Consider the following 25,107-nt stretch of genomic DNA (forward strand, 5'->3'; position numbering starts at 1 on the left):
AACACATTCTCAAATACAGCAACAAACTGGGGAATAGTTACAGGGGCGAGGAGGGGGGATGAATGAGCCAATTGGAAGCTGGGGATGATTAGGTGGCCATGATGGGGTAAGGGAAAGATTGGAAATTTACTTCAACATTATTGTGTTTTGATGTATTTCTAATACTTTGAGACTTTTTTCTGGTAGATATTTTCCAAGATCTCTTTTCCATCTGTTTGACCAAAAATCAAATCCATTACATATGCCTAATTTTTAAGATGGAAAATTGTTAAAAATGCATCTATGCCCTTCATTTCCCCAAAATAAAGACTCGAAGCTTTAATTTGACACCGAATTTGATTTGCTCCTATGAATTTCACGTTGGTGCTCATGTGTCCTTTTACATGGAAATGGCCCATGGCGTTTAACCAGATGGCTGAGAGTCAGATAGCAGCAGGGTAATGTATTTTGCAAAGGGAGGGTATATTACTGGACACTTTTAGTTTACCAGTAAACTACAAGAATGTTGGCATCTTTCAAGGATTTTATGTTATCTATCACATTTAGTGGCACTTTTGGGTACTTCAGATTGTCACATGTAAAATATATGAAATAATAAAATAAGATGATTTTAAAATAAAAACTGAATGACAAAGCTGTAAAACATTATCCTAAATATAAACAATACATTTTGAGAATACCATTGGTGTTGAATATGAGGGTTTCAGCATGGCGTCAAACTGGTGGCAGTTGTGAAAAAAGTCAATAGTTGGAAGAGTTGCAGAGTTAATTGAAAATAATGCCATTGTTGATTAGATGCTTTTTTCATTCATTAAGCTATTTTCTCTTGAACCATATGGTCTATCCACTAGAAAGTCATAGACAATGAATTCTATATATTATTTTTTTTCTTCAGTTATTCAAGTATAAATTACCAAAGTTAGGGTATATTGACATAGATTTTCAGTTAATTACCAAAATGACTTAGGTACCTGGGCTCTGAGGTACCAGTGGCAGAAGCATCCTCAGAGGACCCTGTTCAACAGGTATCTATTTTGACAGAGAGGTGACAGTAAAACCATAGACATAATCAGGGAAGTGTTCTGTGCATGTTTGTCCTTTTCCGCGATCCCCAAGGTTAGTTAGTAAAGTATCAACTTGTCTTGTGTTGCTATACTTCCAAGTCTCGTTCAGCTCTCTGAACAAACATGAGAAAGACAGAATTCGAGATTTAGTCTACAACAAAATAGGAGTTGACAGTTATCAACAAAAAAAGGGGCTGCCTTTACAATCAATGTCTGCATTGTGACAAAGATTTATAATCTTAAATTAACAATCCACTCATCAGTTCACTGTTGATACAGTCCCAAAATATTTTGTATGTCAGCAATTACATTTTTCAAGATATAGGACTTTCAAAAAGCAAATTTTAACTTGCCACATCATCATGATGCTGTGTCTTGCATTATATGATGCATTTTGCATCATCATGATGATGTGGAAAGTTAATTTGCTTTGACATGCAAAACATTTTAAAGAAATACCAAAATATAGTTTTTGAGTGGATTATTCCTTTAAGGGAAACATACCAACAAGTCTATGTTTAAAAACTGACCAGAGACAAGCAAAGGGAGAGAGACAGGGTACCGCTATGGTGCCTCAGTCCCATGACCTTCAACCCCATCTGGCATCACACTGACTCACATAAGAGGGCCACGTGTGGATGCCTCCCAGATCCCACCAGGTCGTTCCAGCTCAAAAAGCACAAGAAAGAGGATTTTGAAACCCACCATCTCAGATTGTTCTGAAATTGTTTCTGTAGTATGTAACAGATACGATTAGCATTCCTTAAACATTATTTTGTTGAAATATAATTTGATCTCTGAGAAATTTAGTTCATTGATTGCACCCAAATTGACCATTTTAATTGATAGGATTCAAATCATATTAAATAAATATAGTACTCAACATCTGATTTCTTCCTACCGATGAGTAAGACGTGAGGAATCAAAAAACATGGGGAATCAAAGCCAACCACAGAGAGCCACACTACTTTATCCATTTTGCTTGTCTCTTGTGTTTATTAAATAGATCACAACAATTCCTTTGCAACTTCGGGTAGAAAACCAATAGATTTGGCTCATTAAGAAAATACATTGTGTGGTCATCCTCACAATTCAAGCCAGTCCTCCATGAAAGCAATTAAGTTTGTCCTTCTCTCTGCAACCTAATGCTTCAGCCCAACTCTCCTTGAATAGTCCAACAAGTGGCTGCTCTCTGCAATTCTCATATCAATACTTTTCCTACAAGCCCAACACTTTGTTAGAGAAATGGGCTAGGGACAAAAATGTTGTGACAAGCCTAATAAATAATGAGTTGCACAGCAGTCTTACCCAACACAACTCAATACTATTACAATTGCAAAACTGTAGTGTGTGTTTGGGACTTTTCCCATTGAAGACCATTAGTGACAATAACATTGAAACCATTAGAGAACTGCTATAGCCTAATAGTTTGGTTGTTCACCAGGAAGAGTGTAACAGTAACTACTAATCCAGATCTTTTTTAAAGGGAATAAACTACACACAAAAGGTGCCTTGTCCTGGACACAAATTAAGAGTAAAAGAAGGACAAACTGATTTGCTTTCCTGGAGGACTGGCTTGAACTGTGAGGATGACCACACAATTTATTTTCATCACAAGCCAAATCTATTGGTTGTCTACCCAAAGTTGCAAAGAAAATGTTATGATCTATTTAATAAACACAAGAGACCAGACAAAATGATGAGTGTGACGGTATAGCAGGACCAGCAGCATCTAGTGGTAAACCAGATTCACAGGGAATACATTACATAGTATGGAGAAGTAAAACTCCAAGTCGCAGCTTCATACTACTTGTCAAATATAAACTGATACTAGCGGTTAAGAGCATTGGGCCAGTAAATGAAAGATCGCTGATTTGAATCCCCAAGCTGACCAGGTGAAAAATCTGTCGATGTGCCCTTAGCAGAGCGTCTGCTAAAATGTAAAAGTCAGTCTGTATACTGGTTGTTGGGGTGGGATGGCATGGGGTGTGGGGGGTCCGTGCATGGCTTTTGACCATGTCTTACTCATTAGTAAGAAGAATTTTGTCCAAATCTGATGTTGGGTACTATATTTATTGAATATGATCTGAATCCTATAAATTAAAATGTCCAATTTGGGTGCAATAAATTAGCTTAATGTTTCAGAAATGCCAATATTACCTGTTTCTAACTACATAAACTATTTTATAACAATCTGAGATGGTGGGTATCATGGCTTGCTGAAATGACATGGAATGACTCTACCATATGTGAGCTCAAAGAGCACATGCATCCTCTGGCTCCTGCATCCCCCCAGCCCCTAGTCAGCTTCTGTCATCGAGAACTGATTTAACATCAGCTTTACTGACCGTTGTAGACCCATTGTCCAGAACTAATGAATTACCAACTAAACAATTAAAATCAAGGACCCAGGACAGGAGCAGTTGCTAAAAGTATTGTACTACCTGCACGAATATTTAGCAAAAATTGGGGCTGGGCTTGGGAGATTCTGAAGAGGACTTGCTAATGATACTGCCTGACCTCTAAGATAATGTTGCTTGGGAGATTCTGAAGAGGACTTGCTAATGATAATGCCTGACCTCTAAGATAATGTTGCTGAAAGTCACCCCAGAGTTGCACAAAATTGAGAATGAGTCATTTGGAAAATTACACCATTATGGTATGAAATGCTGTAGATTGGCTATTGATAACTTTACACAGTTTAACATGACCTCGTCATTTCTATCCCTAGATAACCATAGAATAACCCTCAATTCGAATTACAAGAAGCTATCAGGTGACCAAAATAGACCCAGTGAACCTTGGACAGATGAAATTGTGAATTAGCAAACTATAAAATTACAACCTAAAGGATCATAAGGAGTTGCTGTTTATAGGTCGGGATTATTGAAATAAATACTTATCGTGCAACAGGATGTGTGACACTACCTTTTAGAATTGGCCACAGAAACAGAGGTTTCACCCACACTAACTCTGCATAAACCCAAAGCCTAAGGTGTTTGCTGGAACATCACACACACACACACACACACACACACACACACACACACACACACACACACACACACACACACACACACACACACACACACAGCAAAAGTACTGGATCAGCAGTTGCCTTTCTGCATGAAAACCACAACAGCTTAACAGAGCAGCTGAATGACCAGTCCTGATCCAATCCACACCGGTGTGAAGGCCTTGTTGTCATAAGGTTTCAGTGGTTTTGTTTCACAGTTGTTTCACTTGAACTGAAACAATGGTGAGTGCAGCATTCAGCCTGGCTTAACCAAGCTGCCTACTTATGGTAAAAGAGCTCAATTAAGCACGGTGATTTCATTTGCTTTTCCTCCTGATAGTCAAGTGGTATGCATCTTTGATTACAACAAAACTGTCTCTGTCTTTTAAAGAAGTGTAAAATCCATTCTGTGGGGGAGGCTACACATCTAATGCCCCCATCTCTGAATGAAAATGGCTCCTCAGATGCATGTTCTCAGAGAATAGAGATCTATGCCACTAAGGAGGAATTTCCTGTATTCACACATCTTCATTGTATTAATGTGAGTAATACATGTATACACCCTGTCACTCTGCCAACTTACAGACACGTTGCAGCTAAGGTCTCCTATAGTTGAAGTGATACTTTGGGATTTTGACAATGAGGCACTTTATCTACTTCCCCAGATGAACTAGTGGATACCATTTTTATGTCTCTGTGTCCAGTATGAAGGAAGTTAGAGGTAGTTTCAAGAGCCAATACAAGTGTTAGCACAATGACTGGAAGTCTATGGGTATCTGCTTCTTACAAGTAAGGAGAGGAACAGAGAGAGTGAGTGAGTGGGTGGGTTGGTTGTGTGTGTGTGTGTGTATCAGAGAGAGAGAGCGAGAGAGAGGAGGTGGGTAAGGGAATCTGACAAGGGACAGCTAGTGCCTCTGCCGCAGCGTTTCTATAAATTGCAGCTGACAGGTTACTGGGTATTTAGCACAGTGTAACACTCATCCCTTGGCCCCCCTGGCTCTCCCAATCAAATGCAGGCCTGACAGACAGGGTCTTGTCCCCAGGCAGAGTAGTCATGATCCAAGATGCTCCCTTTCTTACCACTTCAGTCCCATGTTAAGTCCTAAACGGTGTGTGTGTGTGGTCTGCGTACATACAGTACAGTACAGGCTGCCTTTGTTTATTGTGGTGCCTCAGCATAGAGATCACATTAACATGTGTGGTGTCACTCACATGGTACCGACCCTGCACAATATAACCAAAACAGCTGAAGCCTAGAGGGACCCGTATTAAATAGCCAACACCACCCTGACTGACTGCAAATACATTATTTAATAAGGGGCCAGTATTTATAGACAGAGGTAGGCTATCATATCATATTTTAGAGGCAAGTGATTATAGCTTGTTACCAATGCAATGAAACAGGACAAATCGCATAACAGCTTCAGAATGCAATTACAGTAGGTAGGCTTATTTGTTCCTCAATGGTCTAAAAAGGTGGTAAAATATATGCCCAAATAACATAGCCTAAGTCTGACACTGTTTCCAAATGGGCACAGTTGTTTTTGTTTATTAAAACCATGCCTTGAGTAAGCATAGCTTACACATGTCAATGAAACTTGTGTTGACAAAGAAATGTATAAGTCTAGATGGCATCAAAGCATGCATTACTCTCTCTCTTTCCCTCTCTGTATCAATGGAAATAACGTGACTCTGATACATGTGATAAAGAGGCCAATGGAACGCAGACCATGGGGGACAGAAGGAAGATGCCGGATTGGCGCACATTCAACAAATCTGATTTAACAAAGTGGATATTTGTCGAATCTGTCATGATTGTAACAGGCCCACAATGTGGTTACTAAAGTCCGATTTGGATATATTTGGCTGTTTTCACTGCATAACATTTAGAAGTTGTCCCTTTTCAGATTTAGAAGAAGCGACTGCTAAATGCTAACTCCTGTTCGGATAAGCTGGTAGCATAGCTAGCATACAGGGATCGGTGGTGGTAGTCAAAGTTGTTTTTAACTGTAATGCAGTTGATTGGCGATGATGATATTAACATGTATTTGGGTTGGCATCCATACAAGCATTATACTCAGTTTTTTACCTCAACAGTGTGAAGTACACATATATACAATAGCATAAATGTAGGCACATTTTGCTGGGGGGCAATGAGGAGATTCAGAATGTTTTCCCCACGCAAAGCCACGGGAAGTAGGGGTGCAGCACCCCAGACAAATCGGAATAAATAAATAAAAATTTAAAAATCTAATAGTAGAAAAATTAATATTCAAAAAACTACTCCTGTATTAGCGGCCCATACAGAGTCTGAAGCTCAGGGAGAAATGTTTTTCTTTTGAAGGTTTAATAAAACCTTCATTCAGCCAAGAAATCAGTTTTTACAGGGTCCTGACCAATTGTGCTATTTTGTGTGTTTTCTTGCACTGACCTTAACTTTTTTTGTACATCATGTTTCCTTCTGGACATCAGAACAGCAATCATTAAACTGAATTTGGGTGGGATTTCTACTTCAATGAGCTGGCAGCAAAGGACATACTTGCTCATCCCAGACCAGGCCCAAATCCCCAACACTCGAGGATATACCTGACAAGGCTACGTTGGAGAGTGGATAAACCGCCTCTACCTTCAAACGTGCAATCCAGCGTTTCCCAAACTCAGTCCTGGGGACCCCAAGTGGTACACGTTTTGGTTTTTGCCCTAGCACCTAACAGCTAATTCAAATAATCAAAGCATGATCATGAATTAATTATTTGAATAAGCTGTGTAGTGCTAGGACAAAAACCAAAACGTGCACCGCTTGGGGTCCCCAGAAAGGAGTTTAGGAAACACTGGATTAAACTGGACGAGCTCCGTTCGAGACTAACCTATCAAAGTGATCTGAAGAACTGCAATATCCTATGTTTCTCAGAGTTACGGTTAAACAAGGACTTTGAAACTATAAATCTAGCTGTTTTTTCTATCCGACAGCAGGACAAAACGGCAGTGGTGGGTTTCACTCAAGGGGGATGGTGTGTTTCTCTTTGTTAACAACAGCTGGTGCACAATCTCTAATATTAAGGAAGAGAGTTTATCTGGAGGTGAAACAACTCTGGTTCACCTTTACTCCACACATAGATGCATACAAAGCTCTCCCTCGCCTTCCATTAGTCAAATCTGACCATAACTCTATACCCCTGATTCCTGCTTACAAGCAAAAACTCAAACAGGAAGTACCAGTGACACGCTCAATACGGAAGTGGTCCGATGAAAGGGATGCTAAGCTACAGGACTGTTTTGCTAGCACAGACTGGAATATGTTCTGGGATTTATCCAATGGCATTGAGGAGTTACATCAGTCACTGGCTTCATTAATAAGTGCATCGACGACGTCATCCCGACATTAACCATACGTACTTGTCCCAACCAGAAGCCATACAGGCAACATCCGCACTGAGCTAAAGGCTAGAGCTGCTGCTTTCAAGGAGCGGGACACTAATCCGGACCCTTATTATAAATCCTCCTACGCCCTCCGACAAACCATCAAACAGGCAAAGCGTCAATACACAACTGAGATTGAATACTACTACACTGGCTCTGAAGCTTGTTGGATGTGGCAGGACTTGCAAACTATCACAGATTACAAAGGGAAACCCAGCTGTGAGCTGCCCAATGACGTGAGCCTACCAGATGAGCTACCATGCCTTCAGAAAGTATTCACACCCCTTTTTGTTGTGTTACAGCCTGAATTTAAAATAGATTAAATTGAGATTTTTTTGTCACTTGTCTACACACAATACTCAATAATGTCAAAGTGGAATTATGTTTTTCAAAATGTTTTACAAATTAATGAAAAATGAAAAGCTGAAATGTCTTGAGTCAGTAAGTATTCAACCCTTTTGTTATGGCAAGCCTAAATAAGTTCAGGAGTAAAAATGTGCTTAACAAGTCACATAATAAGTTGCATGGACTCGCTGTGTGTAATAATAGTGTTTAACATGAGTTTTGAATGACTACCTCATCTATATACCCTACACGTACAATTCTCTGTATGGTCCCTCAGTTAAGCACTGCATTTCAAACACAGATTCAAACACAAAGATCAAGGAGGTTTTCCAATGCCTCATAAAGAAGGGCACCTATTGGTAGATGGGTAAAATAAAAAAGTAGACATTGAATACTCCCAGGGGTGTGAATACTTATGTAAATGAGATATTTCTGTATTTCATTTTCAATAAATTTGCAAGAATTTCTAAAAACATGTTTTCACCTTGCGGTAATGTGGTATTGTGTGTAGATTTTTTTTCAATCAATTTTGAATTCAGGCTGTAACAAAATGTGGAATAAATCATGAAAGCTTCCTGAAGGCACTGTAAATGCCTTGCTTCGAGGCAAGCAACACTGAACAATGCATCAGAGCACCAGCTGTTCCTGATGACTGTGATCACTCAGGTACAAACAGGTTTGTAAACGGATTTCCAGGATGCTTACTCAGAGCATGTGCTGACCTGACATTTTCAACCTCTCCCTGACCTAGTCTGTAATACCTACGACGATGAGACAGCCTATAGGTAGGTGGTCAGAGACCTGGTAGTGTGGTGCCAGGACAACCTCTCCCTCAACATCAGCAAGACAGAGGAGCTGATCGTGGACTACTGGAAACGCAAGGCTGAGCACGTCCCCATTCATATCGATGGAGCAGGTCGAGAGCTTCAAGTCCCTCAGTGTCCACATCACTAAGGACCTATCGTGGTCCAAACACTCCAACAATCGTGAAAAGAGGGCACGAAAATACCTCTTCCCCCTCAAGAGGCTGAAAAAAATTGGCGTGGGACCACAGATCCTCAAAAAGGTATACAGCTGCACCATTGAGAGCATCTTGACTGGCTGCATCACCACTTGGTAAGGAAACTGCTAAGCATCTGCCCGTAAGGTGCTACAGAGCGTAGTGCGTACAACCTAGTACATCACTGGGGCTGAGCTCCCTGCCATCCAGGACCTCTATACCAGGCGATGTCAAAAGGCCATACAAAGTGTCAAATATTCCAGTCACCCAAGTCATAGCCTGTTGTCTCTGCTATCATACGGCAAACGGTACCAGAGCGCCAAGTCTGGGAACAAAAGGCTCCTGTACAGCTTCTACCCCCAAGCCATAAGTCTGTTTAACAGTTAATCAAATGGCTACCCAGACTATTTGCATTGACCCACTTTTTTTTGTTGCACTGACTCTATGCACACTCACGGTACTCTACCCACACACACTCCATATATACTGCGGCTACTCTGTTTATTATCTATCCTGATTGCCTAGTCTTTTTTACCCCTATTATCTCAACACTAAACTACCCCGTACTGCACATTGACTCGGTACCGGTACTCCTTGCATATAGCCTCGTTATTATTTTATTGTGTTACTATTTCCTGCATTTTTGTTGGGAAACGGCTCGTAAGTAAGCATTTCACCGTAGTCTACACCTGTTGTATTCGACGTATGTGACAAATAATATTTGATTTGACTTTTGTCACATAGGTAGACAAAATCCATTTAGATGTTAAGTTTTCTACTGAAGATTTTCTGGGGATTTCAATACAAGATCTGGTTGATTATAAAGAGACTGTTTAAGGAACTTGTCACTTGAACTTGGTTAAATAGGCCGTGTTCTTGTGATTAGTCAGTAATGTGAATATCTATCCCATATCTAACCAATCATCTCGAGTCTTAGCCTGGGACTCCCTAAAGCTACGCCACTTAGATACAACTGACTTTTCGTAGCAGGTTTGGAGAACATTTTCACAAACCGTAATTTAATGTTCCTATCCTGCTACGTTAATTATCCTAACCTGCCGCGTAGGTTCTAAAGTGATACGAAAAGTCGTAGCTGTCTCGAAGTGACGTGATTTGTGAGTCCCATCCATACCTCTTCCTCTTTTTCATTCTTGAAGCATAAACATGCCGCTCGTCTCTTAAAACCTTCACCATCATAAATCCTCGTCTGGTTGGGCTTAAACTTCATCATATATTCCCAATATTCTGCAATCTTCGTGCTCCAAGGAAATACGAAAGGTGCTGTGAATGGGGATCTAACCAGATCAAGTCAAGTGCCTTTACTAGGCCAAGAGAGCAACAAGAAACTACGCACACAATATCTCCAAAGAAATCTTCAGGCAATCCAATATAAACGTTATTCATCTATTCGCATACAAGCATGCATCGCATATTCCGGAGTGTTGTCTACCTAACATGCTGTCTGGCTGGTTTCCGTTGTCAACACACATATTCCCTACGCCAAACCATTGTGGTCCGCGAGCACCGCAACCTGCTGACCTCCGTACTGCGCCGTGTCCACCTATCAGCGCCATGCTACGATTAGATGTGGTTAATTCCATCTAACAATGTGATGACTCATATTTGTCCCTTTAAAATGTCAAACAAAAACCAAAGGTTGCAATGCCGTTATTGTGCATAGAGGTTTTTGGTTTGTTCATCTTTGTAATCTTTGGTTTTTGTCTTGAATACATTTTAAAATGACACATCTCAGCATCACTGTTACCATAGGAATTGTACATTTCAATAACTAGGCATATCTCAAGCTAAAATGAAACGCACTCAGTTGTCAGTCTACTTTTCAAGTTAACGGAACTACGGTTAATTGTAAGTCTACTTTAAAATCTGGCATAACTGGTTCTTCTTGGGCAAGTCAATTTCCCCATTTCGAGGTCCATAAAAAACACTGCACTCTTGCCCTCGATGCGCGGAGACTGAATGCAGTGTTCCCCCACCAATACATTTTACATTGTAGCCAGCTCAGTCAAATCTGCAACACTAACAAAAACTAGTATCAACCTTAACGTTACATTGCTGTCCTCTAGTGGTAAATCGAATAACGAGCCACCTTCCCTGTTATACAATAATTCTAAGTGTCCCTGTTGTTTTGGATGAGGGAATATGTACAGAAAAATATAAATATATTTTGAAGGCGTGAGAAAATGTTATTTGTTATCACCATGAGGTGGCTGACTTTGACAATATTAATTGAAGAATAGACTAATACTTTCAGTAATTGTCAAAAAATCTAGGACCAGTGAAGATTAAGACTGTCTGGCAATAAGCAAGGGTTACTCTTCTTTCTGAATTCACCCGAGGGCAGTCATGTTGAGTTTAGAGGTTATGATTTTTCAACACCAATACCGATACTGATTATTGGAGGACCAAAAAAAGCCGTTACCGATTAATCTGACGATTTTTAAAATGTATTTGTAATAATGACAATTACAACAATAATGAATGAACACTTAACTTAATATAATACATGAATAAAATCAATTTAGCCTCAAATAAATGAAAAATGTTCAATTTGGTTTAAATAATGCAAAAGCAAAGTGTTGGAGAAGAAAGTAAAAGTGCAATATGTGCCATGTAAAAAAGCTAACTTTAAGTTCCTTGCTCAGAACATGAGAACATATGAAAGCTGGTGGTTCCTTTTAACATGAGTCTTCAATATTCCCAGGTAAGAAGTTTTAGGTTGTAGTTATTATAGGAATTATAGGACTACTTCTCTCCTATACGATTTGTATTTCATATACCTTTGACTATTGGATGTTCTTATAGGCACTTTAGTATTGCCAGTGTAACAGTATAGCTTCCATCCCTCTCCTCGCCGCTACCTGGGCTCGAACCAGGAACACATCGACAACAGCCACCCTCGAAGCAGCATTACCCATGCAGAGCAAGGGGAACAACTACTCCAAGTCTCAGAGTGAGTGACGTTTGAAAAGCTATTAGCGCGCACCCCGCTAACTAGCCAGCCATTTCACATCGGTTACACCAGCCTAATCTCGGGAGATAGGCTTGAAGTCATAAAAAGAGCTGCTGGCAAAACACACGAAAGTGCTGTTTGAATGAATGCTTACTAGCCTGCTAGTGCCTACCATCGCTCAGTCAGACTGCTCTATCAAATCATAGACTTAATTATAACATAATAACACACAGAAATACAAGCCTTAGGTCATTAATATGGTCGAATCCGGAAACTATCATCTCGAAAACAAAACGTTTATTCTTTCAGTGAAATACGGAACCGTTCCGTATTTTATCTAACGGGTGGCATCCATACGTCTAAATATTCCTGTTACATTGCACAACCTTCAATATTATGTCATAATTACGTAAGATTCTGGCAAATTAGTTCGCAATGAGCCAGGCGGCCCAAACTGTTGCATATACCCTGACTCTGCGTGCAATGAACGCAAGAGAAGTGACACAATTTCACCTGGTTAATATTGCCTGCTAACCTGGATTTCTTTTAGCTAAATATGCAGGTTTAAAAATATATAGTTCTGTGTATTGATTTTAAGAAAGGCATTGATGTTTATGGTTAGGTACACTTTGGAGCAACGAGTCTTTTTTCACGAATGCCCCCCTGCATCGATTATATGCAGCGCAGGACACGCTAGATAAACTAGTAATATCATCAACCATGTGTAGTTATTCCTAGTGATTATGATTGATTTATTGTTTTTTTTATAAGTTAAGTTTAATGCTAGCTAGCAACTTACCTTGGCTTCTTACTGCATTCGCGTAACAGGCAGGCTCCTCGTCAGGCAGGTGGTTAGAGCGTTGGACTAGTTAACCTAAGGTTGCAAGATTGATTCCCTGAGCTGACAAGGTAAAAATGTCGTTCTACCACTGAACAAGGCAGTTAACCCACCGTTCCTAGGCCGTTATTGAAAATAAGAATGTGTTCATAACTGGCTTGTCTAGTTAAATAAAGGTGTAAAACATTTTTTTTTAAATAATGTAAATCGGCATCCAAAAACACCATTTCCGATTGTTATGAGAACTTGAAATCGGCCCTAATTAATCAGCCATTCAGATTAATCGGTCGACCTCTAGTTGAGTTCAATATATTCAATTCAACAACAGAATTGAGGATATACTGTAAGTCCTAGCCTGCCATCCTTACTTCCTCAAAAAACAAAGGCACACATTTTCTTATTAAATCAACAGATTTTATTTACAGAAAAAAATGCAGGTGGACTGTTTTCATACCATTTGGAGAACAGGAAAACGTGACCCCTCCCCCAGTTCAATAGAAATAATGAATTTACAAACAGTGAATTGAATACAGACTTTTCAAACAAAATACCAATATTGACAGTTGAGACAAAAGCCTTCATTGATCTCTTGGAGTTTGTTCCTGCGATTCCCCCATTACCCCTAACCACCTACTCTTACCTCCCCCCAACCTCCTTGAGCAAAATTCCCCCTAACACACACACACACTGCAGAACTTACAACTCATTACACTTTTCTGAAATTAATGCCATGGGGAAGGAAGTAAACCGTTGTGTCTTGTAGCATTAGATTGTGACAAACAGGAAGAACAAGAAGCTAAAATAGCTATGTAGCCCGAGGGTCATTTGTAGTAGTAAAGCGATGTCAGGAAAACATCCATATCAAAGGAGAGACGAGACAAACAATATATTCCTAAAACAGAAGAAAGTTATGGAATTCCTGTCCGACTCCCTACTGCCCTCCCTCCGCCACAAGCCTACATTAGGGTCTCTACACGGACAGCGGTTGCAACAGTTAAACGTGATGATGGTGGCAGGCTCATGTTAAAGTGGTTTAGCAGGCGCTATGTTGATTTTTTTTTTTGCGGCTTGGCCTTCAACAGGGTAATGAGTCCAACAATAGCCTGTATCAAAGGGTGTGTCTACTACATCGGGCTAATCAGCGGATTTCAATAAACAACCAGCGAAAACAAGAGAAAACAAAGTTAAAAGAAAAGTTTTTAAAAGTTTGGCCATCTTGGACAAGAACCCCCACTGTCTCCCTCAAACCCACCCCCTCCGAAAAAAACATGGGACAGACAAACACTTCGTTTTTTAAAATTTTCTTTACGAAGCTAGTTAAAAGCAGAGGTTGGCGGTTTCCTCCCAAATCAATGGAAAAAGAAAGCCAGGTGGTGGTGAGTTAGATCTCAACCCTGGCTGCCCATGCATCTGAACAGTAGTGAGTTAGGACAAAGACGACCAGTTAAGTATTTTTTCTCTTATGTGCATTTAAAATCACCAATTTACTTGTCTTTTTCCTCTTTTTTAATATATTCCTTAAATGTTTATTTTATTATAATAATACCTTTTTTTTTCTCCAAGACGGTGTCCTTTAAATGCAAATGAAGTAGGAAGAAGAGGTCTTGGCAGAAATAAGGAGTGTGTTCTCACACTGACTTCCCGCTCAGTTTCTTTCCGCTTGTTTACGTTTTCTACACTTCTATGTTGTTTTGAGCGTAAAGCCTGGTCCATGTCCGGGCTGCAACACAAAATAAGGAAGAGAGATGAGGTCAGAAAGCAAGACTAGTAGGTCCAATATAGTCTGTTATAAAAAACGACATGCTTTGGTGACAGAGTTAGTTCATTATTAGTCTTCCGGTAGAATCCTTGAGGCTTCAAGTTAACTTTGTCACATTTGTACTTGCTTTGCATGATTGGCTACAGAGTGAAAAAGCTATAATATAACAGTTAAATGTTTATCAAAGGATTGGCTGAATGGTAGCCTACATTTAGAGACTGAAGTACAATTTTAACAAGGTTGTGTTCATTAGGCACCACACAATAAAACGGACTGAAACGGGGAGGATTACCTGGACTTGTCTAAAAAGAAAACATTTTAACGTTTCCATTGCATGCCATAACGAACATGACACAGGCAAGTGGGGGTGGTGAGGGGGTAGGAGTGCACTGCTCAGAGCCAGAAAAGGCTATACAGATACTCCTGACCTGTAAAACTATATTTAATTTCAGAACTGGTTTAAAATTAGGTAATGGTAAGGGTCAGCTTTAGAATTTAGTTAGTCGTTTTGCAGGTCATGAGTGTTCTTACACTCTCCCCTCAGAGCCGGGCTTCATCTAGACTTACCCGTCTCTATGGCTTGAGCTTCATTGGACTTCCACTGCTCCGCAACATCATTCGCTAGAGGATCATCAGGGTTGGGAGCACTTAGTAATGCCTGGATTGATAGCAGGACAGTACGGATCTGCAAGGCTGGAGACCATTTATCTGTGAAGAGATTTGATGAGAACAAAAAAAGACAAACGAGGGGGAGAAAGTGAGGGAACGGGGGAGAAAGTGAGGGATGAAGGAAGGAGGAAAAAGGGGGAGCGAGGGAGGCAGGAGAGAGGTTTGAGCAATGTTTCTAGTTTGAGTGATGTGGATAGGCAGTTAGTGGCATGTCGCAGCAATGGGGAGATGCGGCTTGAGTGAGAGGTCAAAAGTGTAATCGGAGAGGCTCTTGATCTTTTGAGCGAGACTAAAAAGGCAAATCACTCATAGTGCTCGCAGGCCAAACATGATTCCAACGCAGTGGGGATATGGCAGGAAACAATGCCCAGGCCTGTCCCACTAACAAGCCTGAACTTACTGACGTGCATGACAGAGAAACAGAGCAGTTGCAGCAATGTGACAGACAAGTTAATGCGGTCTCATATACCCAGTATCTGTTATCAGTCACCTGGATTGTACATAAATACTTTTGATGATAAAACAGGTCAAATATTAGGGCTGGGAATTGCCAGGGACCTCAGGATACAATATTATCATGGTACTTTGGAACTGATGTTCCATGTTTCAGATGTCTGCTGCAGAGGGAGCCATGAGAACACATTTTTATCAGTCATAGAAATAAAAAAGTGCTGAAAACAAATTGGCTCCCTATTTCAAAAGAAGATGGAGAACAAGCTATGAAGGGAAATAATATCCTGATATTTAACTATCGACCCCCCCCCCCCCCCCCCCCAATAGCAAATATATTGTGATATTTCCAGAAAGGTAGATGTCCCTAAATCTCAGACCTAGAATCAGATAACGTTGGTTGCCACTATTTTAAAAAAGGAGCCATTTTTATTTCTCCCATTCCATTCGGATGCATATGCTTTTGCCTGCCTACCATTTACTATCAGCGGGTCACCCACCACTTTGCAATGTGAGCTTGAGGCATTAAAATTGTTTGGAACCTGAACGTTTTACTTCACTTCAAATAATGTCTTACCTTGCTTCAAAGTAGCCTTTTCAAAATCCATCCATAGAAGTGAATTATTTTATAAAGACTGCCATTACCCAGCCCTTCTCTCCAGTTCTATTGGTTTTCATATCAACTTTCTTTCATTGTTCAGAAGCCAAAGGCACAATCCTAGTCATATTTGCAACCCACCATAGTAGTTGCTATTAGAGTCCCCCTCTTTCTATGTTTCTAACAGAGCTGTTCATCTCTGTCACATATGGAACTGCTCACATTAGGTGCTCTGTTTAGAACTGTGTTTTCCGCAAATTACATTTAGCCAAATGTTTGAGAATTACATTTTATTAGCTGCTTCATTACAGTTGCATGTTCAATAATAGGCTATAGCCTTTTGACTGTAAGACGATTGGCTTGCTAACGTTGCATGTTTCCATTAAGCTCTTCATGAAAAATGTCAGGCCCTTGTATGCATAAATAACGTTAGTATCAGAGAGGAAGAGTCGAAGTGAGAGGTTTCACTCTCGCAAAATCTGTCTAAAATAAGTCCAACGCTATTCTATGGGATTATTTTGGGCCTAAAGCATCTCGTCATTATATACAGATCTCTGATAGTTTTCTCTGTTGGCCACCTCATTTTACTGTTAAATATATTTTTATTTACTGTTTGTTGAATGGTTAATGAGGGTCACTTAGTCTGCAGCAAAATTGACAGAAATGTTAAGGGGTATGAAAGGAATATCTGACCCTGTATCAGCTGCACCTGCAACATCTACCTACTCAATATTTTCAATACTGACATCATTTGCTCAGTTATTGCTAACAATCTAGGCCAAAATCTTCGTTTTCAAGCAGCCACGTTGTACTGACAAATAAACCATTTTTTTCAAAACTTGCCATGTTGAAATGCTCCCCATTTAACTAACTTAACATGAACTGAAACAACGGTGAAACATAGCAAAATCACTTTGGATGCCAGGCTACCATGTTGGTGCAAAACAAAGAGTCAAGCAGTTTCTTACCTTTCAAGATGTCTAGACATATTCTTCCCAGCTTGTCTACGTTGGGGTGGTATATTTTGGTCATAAAGCGTACTTTTGGAGCTGCCATGGGGTATTCCTCGGGGAGAAAGAGTTCAAGTTTAAACGTGCCGCCTTCGAAGGGTGAGTCCTGGGGCCCGGCGATGACGACATGGAAGTAGCGGGCGTTCCCTTCGTCAGGCTCCGCCTTAATGCCTGGGACAGGCTCAGCCATCAAGCGCTGAGTCTCCTGACAAACAAACGACAGACATAGAAACAGGGTATACCTCTATGCAAATACAGACACACAATCACAGTGAGGAAAGGTACAGTGGCTGCGTTCTGATTCTCCACCCTTCTCCCAAAGTTTGTAATTGCATACTCCCTTCTAATGAGGAAACTCCCTCCAGCCAATGTCCTCTGTAGCTCAGTTGGTAGAGCATTTCACTTGCAACGCCAGAATAGTGAGTTTGATACCCGGGACTACACGTATGCAAAATATATGCACGACTGTAAATCGCTTAGGATAAAAGCACCTGAGAAATGGCATATATTATTATTCTTATACCAGTCCAATGGTTGGAAATCCATGACAGGGAGAATGGTAGGGAATCGGGACGTAGCCAGGGACAATGGCAAAGATGCATAAAGACGGTTGCCCCCATATTCTTGGAACAAATGCCTTGTTTGCTAAGTTCACCTTTTGTACACTGCGCTTCCATTAGTTTTATTATAAGCATTAGCATAGTATACATGATCCAAATTCTAGCTCCAAGACTGCAGCAATTTAAAAAAAGAAAAAGTTAATTTACTGGCACATTGAACCATGTCGCGCACCGTAGTTTAAGAACACTGTGGGCAGTGCTAAAAACAATGACATCATATCTGAATTCTTCCATCTTTATGCACCTTTGTCATTGTGTGATTTTGGAGTATTTGTCTAGACTAGAACAGAGAACTTAAGATAGGCCTAGCCTATGTGAAAAGCAGCCTAAAGTCTCGGACACACCAATAATGTTTGCCTGCCGAGAGTAATTAGCACCACTGAACAGAGTGCCGGCCGTAAGAGAATGTCGGCAGCCAGACGTCAACAGCGCACTGAGCGATCAGTTGACGAACGGGACATTCACTGTCCTTTACACGTCCTCCAAGAGGACAGATTGTCCCATGTCATTCCTGACACATGGACTAGAGCCTGCCCTGACCCCTCTAGTAGCTCTTGAAAAGCATGCTGTTAACTGTGACATATCTCACTTTCACATAGCAGCTTACTTTCAATATTTCAAAGGTTTCATTTTCTAGGAAGCGTACTGGAGTTGTCTTCTTAGCATGTAGGCTACCTGCCACAATGTTCATTCTGTGCTTTCCCATTTGGAATCTATCAATCTAGTGGTGGTAACCATGGTTCAGCAGACAAGTTTATGTTCCCTTGCTAGCTCAACCCTAACAATAGAAGAAAAATGGCACATTTTAGATGTATCCTTTTTATCAGCGTTAGTACTGATCAATCTTTCAAAGACATTGCCTACAGGCAAAAACATCTAGCCTAACAATTCTCCATCAAATGGATGGGAAAAACACAAGCAACCTGTCCTGGGCCACGCCTCCAACTTGGCAGCAACCAGTGACTCACTACACTTAGCCTAATCGCTTACGAAGGAGACCTGTTGCCAAGAGGTGCATTGTTGTCTTCTCCTTTCTCTCTCTATCACACACACGGGTTGGGCGGTATCCAAATTGTCATACCGTTTCTGTACCATACCGGTATTACCGGTAGTGCACACAAGGGGCGCTAAAGATATACAAAATAAACAATTTTTTATTCATTTATTTTACACACAAAACAATTTAGGCAACAGGGATCTTGATCCAGGAGGGGATTGAATGTCTCTGCTGTAACCAAGATCTTGAAATCTAGCCACTTAGCAAACCAACTGCATGTAGCAGGAGCACGGGGCTGGATATAATTTATTTGACATCTTAGATTTCGGTATACAGTATATCACTTAAGCACACACACACACACCTCTGTAGCTGGCTGCAATAGCACCTAAAGCAGAATATCAGGCAGCCGAGTCAGATTTCTCCCATTCTCTGCAATGTGCTAAGGGCTTTTGGAGATGACACAGTCATATTTATTATTATTATTATTAAGCACCAATACAGAATAAAACTGACAAACAGGGAATGACTACCTGTATTTGTTCCCCCCCAAAAAATGCTTATTTGGGTTTTCCGTTACAAAACTGGCTCCAATTTCTTTTTTCTGTAGCGTGTCCTAAGGAATACGACCCAGGTGACAACTAGGGTTAACTTTCCCATCAACCACTGCAACAGCAAGAGTACGTCATCAGACTATAGGCTGACTAGCTCATCGTGGAAGCCAAATGTCCCGGACTCAGGGCTGTGACCTGTTGAAACTCACACCCATCTCAATGTGATGGAGCAAAAGGAATCTGATACATCCTCATGGTATGCATGAGGCTGACTGGGTTACACACCTGAGCCAGAGAGGTGTACAACAAGGAGCCACTGAAGGAATACTGCAGGTGCAGCAATAACAATGGACTTTTACAGGTCTAGGCCTATTCCTCTTCACTCGCCTATATCTATTTTTCCAACAGCCTAAATGGATGCCTAAAATACCAATACCAATCTTTAGAAATTTTCCTTTCATGACTTTATACTTAATTCAAGTGGATAATCCTAACAAAATCTTGAGCACTCTTCAGACAATAAATAGCCTCCATCTACGATGATGATGCTACAGGTCAGGCTGAATGACATCCCAGGTCAACAGAGCAATGTAGCTTAATAAATCAACTGTGTTAGCCTAGATCTATCTACAGGCAGCTTTGACAGACAGACAACTAATAGAGGGGGAAAAAAATAGTTGCCCAGCAGCAGCCACTGTTCCTGCTGCTGTTTTTTATTTCCCCAAATGCAACTCGGAGCGAGATTCCTGAAATGTTTCAGATAACCCATAGACAAAAACACAGTCCAAACACAGACAAGCGAGTGGCTCCAGGACCAGTCACACACTCATAGGGGCTCAGGGGTCCAAGCTCACTGGGAACAGTTCCCAGAACTTCTCCTTTTCCCACCACATCAAACCAATGTAACCATCATGTGTGTTCCCTCCCTTACTCACACACCACCCGCCACCACTGCGTGATTGTCCTTCTCTCTGTTAGCATAACAGCACTGATTCAATGACAACTCGCAATGGCACAGGACATGAACTTGGGAATGGGAACAACAGCTCAACATTCCCTGTGTGGGGGACATTGTTTTTGTGGGAGGGGATCAAGATTGAAATGTTGAAAAGAACCGCAGGATAGAGGCCAACTAGTAGCAACTTTTCTTGGAAGCATGCAAATTTGACTAAGAAAGTCTGTTTCATGGCTACTTTGAAGAATCTCAAATATAAAATATATTTTGATTTGTTTAACACTTTTTTGGTTACTACATGATTACATATGTGTTATTTCATAGTTTTGATATCTTCACTATTATTCTACAATGTAGGTAATAGTAAAAATAAAGACAAACCCTGGAATGAGTAGGTGTCCAAACTTTTGACTGGTACGGCAGGTAGCCTAGTGGTTAGAGCGTTGGGTCAGTAATCGAAAGGTTGCTATATCGAATCCCCGAGCTGACATGGTAAAAATCTGTTGTTCTGCCCCTGAATAAGGCCGAATAAGGCCGTTATTGTAAATAAGAACTTGTTAACTTTTTAGGGATAGGGGGCAGCATTTTCACTTTGGATGAATAGCGTGCCCAGAGTGAACTACCTCCTACTCTGTCCCAGATGCTAATATATGCATATTATTATTACTATTGGATAGAAAACACTCTGAAGTTTCTAAAACTGTTTGAATTATGTCTGTGAGTATAACAGAACTCATATGGCAGGCAAACCTCCAAACAGGAAGTGGAAATTCTGAGGCTGGTGGATTTTCAACTCATCGCTTATTGAAAACCCAGTGGAATATGGATCTGTTTGCACTTCCTACGCCTTCCACTAGATGCCAAAAGTCTGTAGAACGTTGAATGAAGTGTCTACTGTGATGTGGGACCGGATGGGAGCTGTTTCAGTCAGTGGTCTGGCAGATTGCCAGTTCCTGGTCATGCGCATTCCAAATGATATTGTCTTGCGTTCCATTACTTCTAGAGACACAAACGAATTCTCCGGTTGGAACGTTATTGGATATTTATGATAACAACATCCTGAAGATTGATTCTCTACTTAGTTTGACCAGTTTATTCGACCTGTAATATAACTTTTTAAAGTTTTCGTCCGAGTTCGCCTGGATCTGCGCGAGCGTTTGGACATGTGTACTAAACGTGCTAGCAAAAGTAGCTACTTGGAACTAAATAATTGACATTATCGAACAAAACAATTTATTGTGGAACTAGGATTCCTGGGAGTGCATTCTGATGAAGATAATCAAAGGTAAGGGAATATTTATGATGTAATTTCGTATTTCTGTTGACTCCAACATGGCGGAGAAATGTTTTTTTATATCTGAGCGACGTCTCAGATTATTGCATGGTGTGCTTTTTCCATAAAGTTTTTTTGAAATCTGACACAGCGGTTGCATTAAGAACAAGTGTATCTTTAATTCTATGTAAAACATGAATTTCTCCGGATATTTTGGAGGCATTTCTGAACATGGCGCCAATGTAAACTGAGATTTTTGGATATAAATATGCACATTATCGAACAAAACATACATGTATTGTGTAACATGCTGTCCTATGAGTGTCATCTGATGAAGATCAAAGGTTAGTGATGAATTGTATCTCTATTTCTGCGACTCCTATCTATGGCTGGGAAAATGGCTGTGTTTTTTTGGAATTGAAAGATGTTTATCTTTCATTTGCTGTATTGGACTTGTGAAAGTTACATATTTCAAAAAAATATTTTTTTATTTCCCGCGCTGCCTTTTCAGCGGAATGTTGTGTTGGGGTTCCGCTAGCGGAACATGTGTCCTAGAAAGGTTAACTGACTTGCCTAGTTAAATAAAGGTAAAATAAAAAAACACGGTGTGTGTGTGTGTGTGTGTATATATATATAGATGTAAAATATTTTACCGACATATGGTTTTTAGGCCATATCTCCCAGCAATAGTGTAGATGGGTGACGGAACAAAAATCTATTTAATCCATTTTAAATTCAGGCTGTAACAACAAAATGTGCAATAAGTCATGGGGTATGAATACTTTAAGGCACTGTACTAGTATACTGGTGTATCTAGGCCTCATCACTTTCTTTAGTGTATGTCAAAATAAATGTTCTATTGATTTTGTGTCAGCACAGTCGATGTCTGAAATATAATTATAATCCTTCTTGTTGTGTGTGACAGATTCATAAAACGAGCTAATGCTGAAAATGCTCTGTACTGTTAGCAAATTAGTTAGATTGCATTTGCACTAGCTGCAAAGTTAGCTACTTCCGTTTCGTCCCTGTTCCATAACCGAATAAGTATCTATGGGTGGGTTAAATACGTCCACGCTGTTAAAATTGTTGTTACAGCCTGAATTTAAAATGGATTAAATAGATTTTTGCTAGCTAAACAAAAACATTTGTTGATTCTTGGCCTATTGCCCTTCTACCCACCACTGCGACCTGTACGCTCTCGTTGGCTGGCCCTCGCTTCATCCTCGTCGCCAAACCCACTGGCTCCAGGTCATCTACAAGACCCTGCTAGGTAAAGTCCCCCCTTATCTCAGCTCGCTGGTCACCATAGCAGCACCCACCTGAAGCACGCGCTCCAGCAGGTATATCTCTCTGGTCACCCCCAAAACCAATTCCTCCTTCGGCCGCCTCTCCTTCCAGTTCTCTGCTGCCAATGACTGGAACGAACTACAAAAATCTCTGAAACTGGAAACACTTATCTCCCTCACTAGCTTTAAGCACCAACTGTCAGAGCAGCTCACAGATTACTGCACCTGTACATAGCCCATCTATAATTTAGCCCAGACAACTACCTCTTCCCCTACTGTATTTATCTATTTAGCTCCTTTGCACCCCATTATTTCTATTTCTACTTTGCACATTCTTCCACTGCAAATCTACCATTCCAGTGTTTAACTTGCTATATTGTATTTACTTCGCCACCATGGCCTTTTTTTGCATTTACCTCCCTTATCTCACCTCATTTGCTCACATTGTATATAGACGTATTTTTCTACTGTATTATTGACTGTATGTTTGTTTTACTCCATGTGTAACTATGTGTTGTTGTATGTGTCGAACTGCTTTGCTTTATCTTGGCCAGGTCGCAATTGTAAATGAGAACTTGTTCTCAACTTGCCTACCTGGTTAAATAAAGGCGAAATCATTTTTTTTTTTTAAATGGGTGTGTCATGACTACCTAGCTTTCTAATCAGATAAATTGTTGACTGCTAAGTGGAATCGAACTATCCATTTCAATGAAGCTCAGTTAAACTGAAATCCTGCTTATGCCCTGGTCCCCAAGTATGTACGCAGTTATCCGTGTCTCCTGCCCATAACTTCTTATGCTAGTTAGCTAACACAGGCCTTGCGGAAAATATCTGCCACAATGGTCATGTTTTGATTAGTAAATAGCCTGCTAAATTGATCCTTTAATAAAGGTTAAAGTATATTTTTTATTCATGAGCAATTTAGCCCAAAATAAAGATTTCAGCCGTTTATATTGTGGCACAGTTAAGAGAATAGGCTGTTTAATTGATTGTTTATTCCTTGCAACACATTTACGGTTAGCTAGCCTATTTGGAATGGGTGGCTGGCTAACCTTTTAGTTAGCTAGTTACAGTGATTGCTAACGCTTTTTTGTCTATATGTTACCTTCACCGTGTATAGTGTATTAACGAATAAACAAACACCAAATTTATCCGCCATTTTTAACAAGCGTGGACGTATTTAACCCACCCGTAGATACTTATTCGGTTATGGAACAGGGACGAAACGGAAGTAGCTAACTTTGCAGCTAATGCAATCTAACTAATTTGCTAACAGTACAGGGCATTTTCAGCATTAGCTCGTTTTATAAATCTGTCACACACAACAACAATATTCAGTCAAAATCACTGAATAATTACCTTAATAATTCTGCGGGGCAGTCCTGCCATCTTGTCTTTATTGCGGGGTTTAGCTGTAACCACAGATAGAACAATGAGACAGATATATTACCGGATGTATAAATGTGAAGCATCCGCTTGGCGTTTCCACTCACTTTCACATATGGTAGTGAGAGAAAGTCCAGTGGGAGAAGATGAACGAGATGTATTTTGGCCGATGAAACATTTGATCTCAATACAGTTTTCTGTTCTTAAAACTACATTCTGTTATGAACAGAGTGAACTACATTTAGTAGATTTTACTCTTTGGAAAAGTTTTTTTTAAATCGCGTTGTTTAGAAGGACTGCAAAGGAAAATGTAGGTATTGCACACGCGGAAACATGTGTGCAATACATGTGTGTTCCCTAACGGAAACACGCAAACGTTTACGAGAACGCGCCAATAAAATCTCACTAGTTTGTCCTTGGCTCTGCCCACCGCCCAGCTAGTTCTGCCAACTATGACTCTTTGTTCCGATTGGACAGGCTGTGGTCTATCTTGGGTTAGTTATAAAAAATCTTTGCTGTAGCTCTCTTGCTTCTTTTCTTTGGTTTGCTTTGACAGCGAAAGCCGCGCGCACACACGTCTTCCGGTGTTCTGCAGTTCTGCGCCATGAGACGATCATTAAAGATTATGGAAAATGTAATTTTATTATGGTTAATGGGTATGATAAGTGACAGTGATTGATTGGACAGATCAGCATCTCATTCACATCCTTGTACTATATTTAGTACAATCAGAATGAGTTTTTCCCCACAAAAGGACTTTATTACAGATTTTAAACACATTTGTGCACAACATTTGAGAGAAATAAGCTTTTTGTGCGTATTGAACATTTCTGGGATCTTTTATTTCAGCTCATGAAACATGGGACCAACACTTTACATGTTGCGTTTATATATTT

At 40.3% G+C, this 25,107-nt stretch overlaps 2 protein-coding genes across 2 annotated transcripts in view; both read right to left on the bottom strand.

Annotated features, from left to right (window-relative positions):
- Positions 1–10,825, bottom strand: part of LOC129862334 (diphosphoinositol polyphosphate phosphohydrolase 3-beta-like) — a 30,162-nt gene extending 19,337 nt beyond the window's left edge. The window contains exon 1 of the mRNA XM_055933857.1: positions 9,978–10,825. Within this exon, the coding sequence (XP_055789832.1) occupies positions 9,978–10,076 (99 nt within the window). The 5' untranslated portion in view covers positions 10,077–10,825. The remainder of the gene's footprint in view (positions 1–9,977) is intronic.
- A 2,221-nt stretch (positions 10,826–13,046) lies between these two features.
- On the bottom strand, positions 13,047–24,293 carry LOC129862335 (ubiquitin-conjugating enzyme E2 N). Its single transcript, XM_055933858.1, has 4 exons — positions 24,185–24,293; positions 17,099–17,345; positions 14,981–15,121; positions 13,047–14,374 (listed from the first exon to the last, which is right to left on the bottom strand). Exons 1-4 carry the CDS (start codon positions 24,212–24,214, stop codon positions 14,328–14,330), a joined length of 465 nt encoding a protein of 154 aa, XP_055789833.1. The 5' UTR covers positions 24,215–24,293; the 3' UTR covers positions 13,047–14,327.
- Positions 24,294–25,107: the final 814 nt, after the last annotated feature.

This window comes from Salvelinus fontinalis, chromosome 9 (assembly GCF_029448725.1).
Source record: "Salvelinus fontinalis isolate EN_2023a chromosome 9, ASM2944872v1, whole genome shotgun sequence".
Lineage (NCBI taxonomy): Eukaryota > Metazoa > Chordata > Actinopteri > Salmoniformes > Salmonidae > Salvelinus > Salvelinus fontinalis.

Excerpts from the sequence above, each read along its gene's own strand:
- LOC129862335 (XM_055933858.1), bottom strand. The coding sequence starts at position 24,214 with ATGGCAGGACTGCCCCGCAGAATTATTAAG. Across the intron at positions 17,346-24,184 it reads TGCCCCGCAGAATTATTAAG|GAGACTCAGCGCTTGATGGC; the intron begins GTAATTATTCAG and ends TTTGTTTGTCAG. Across the intron at positions 14,375-14,980 it reads AGCTCAAGCCATAGAGACGG|CCCGGACATGGACCAGGCTT; the intron begins GTAAGTCTAGAT and ends TTTGTGTTGCAG.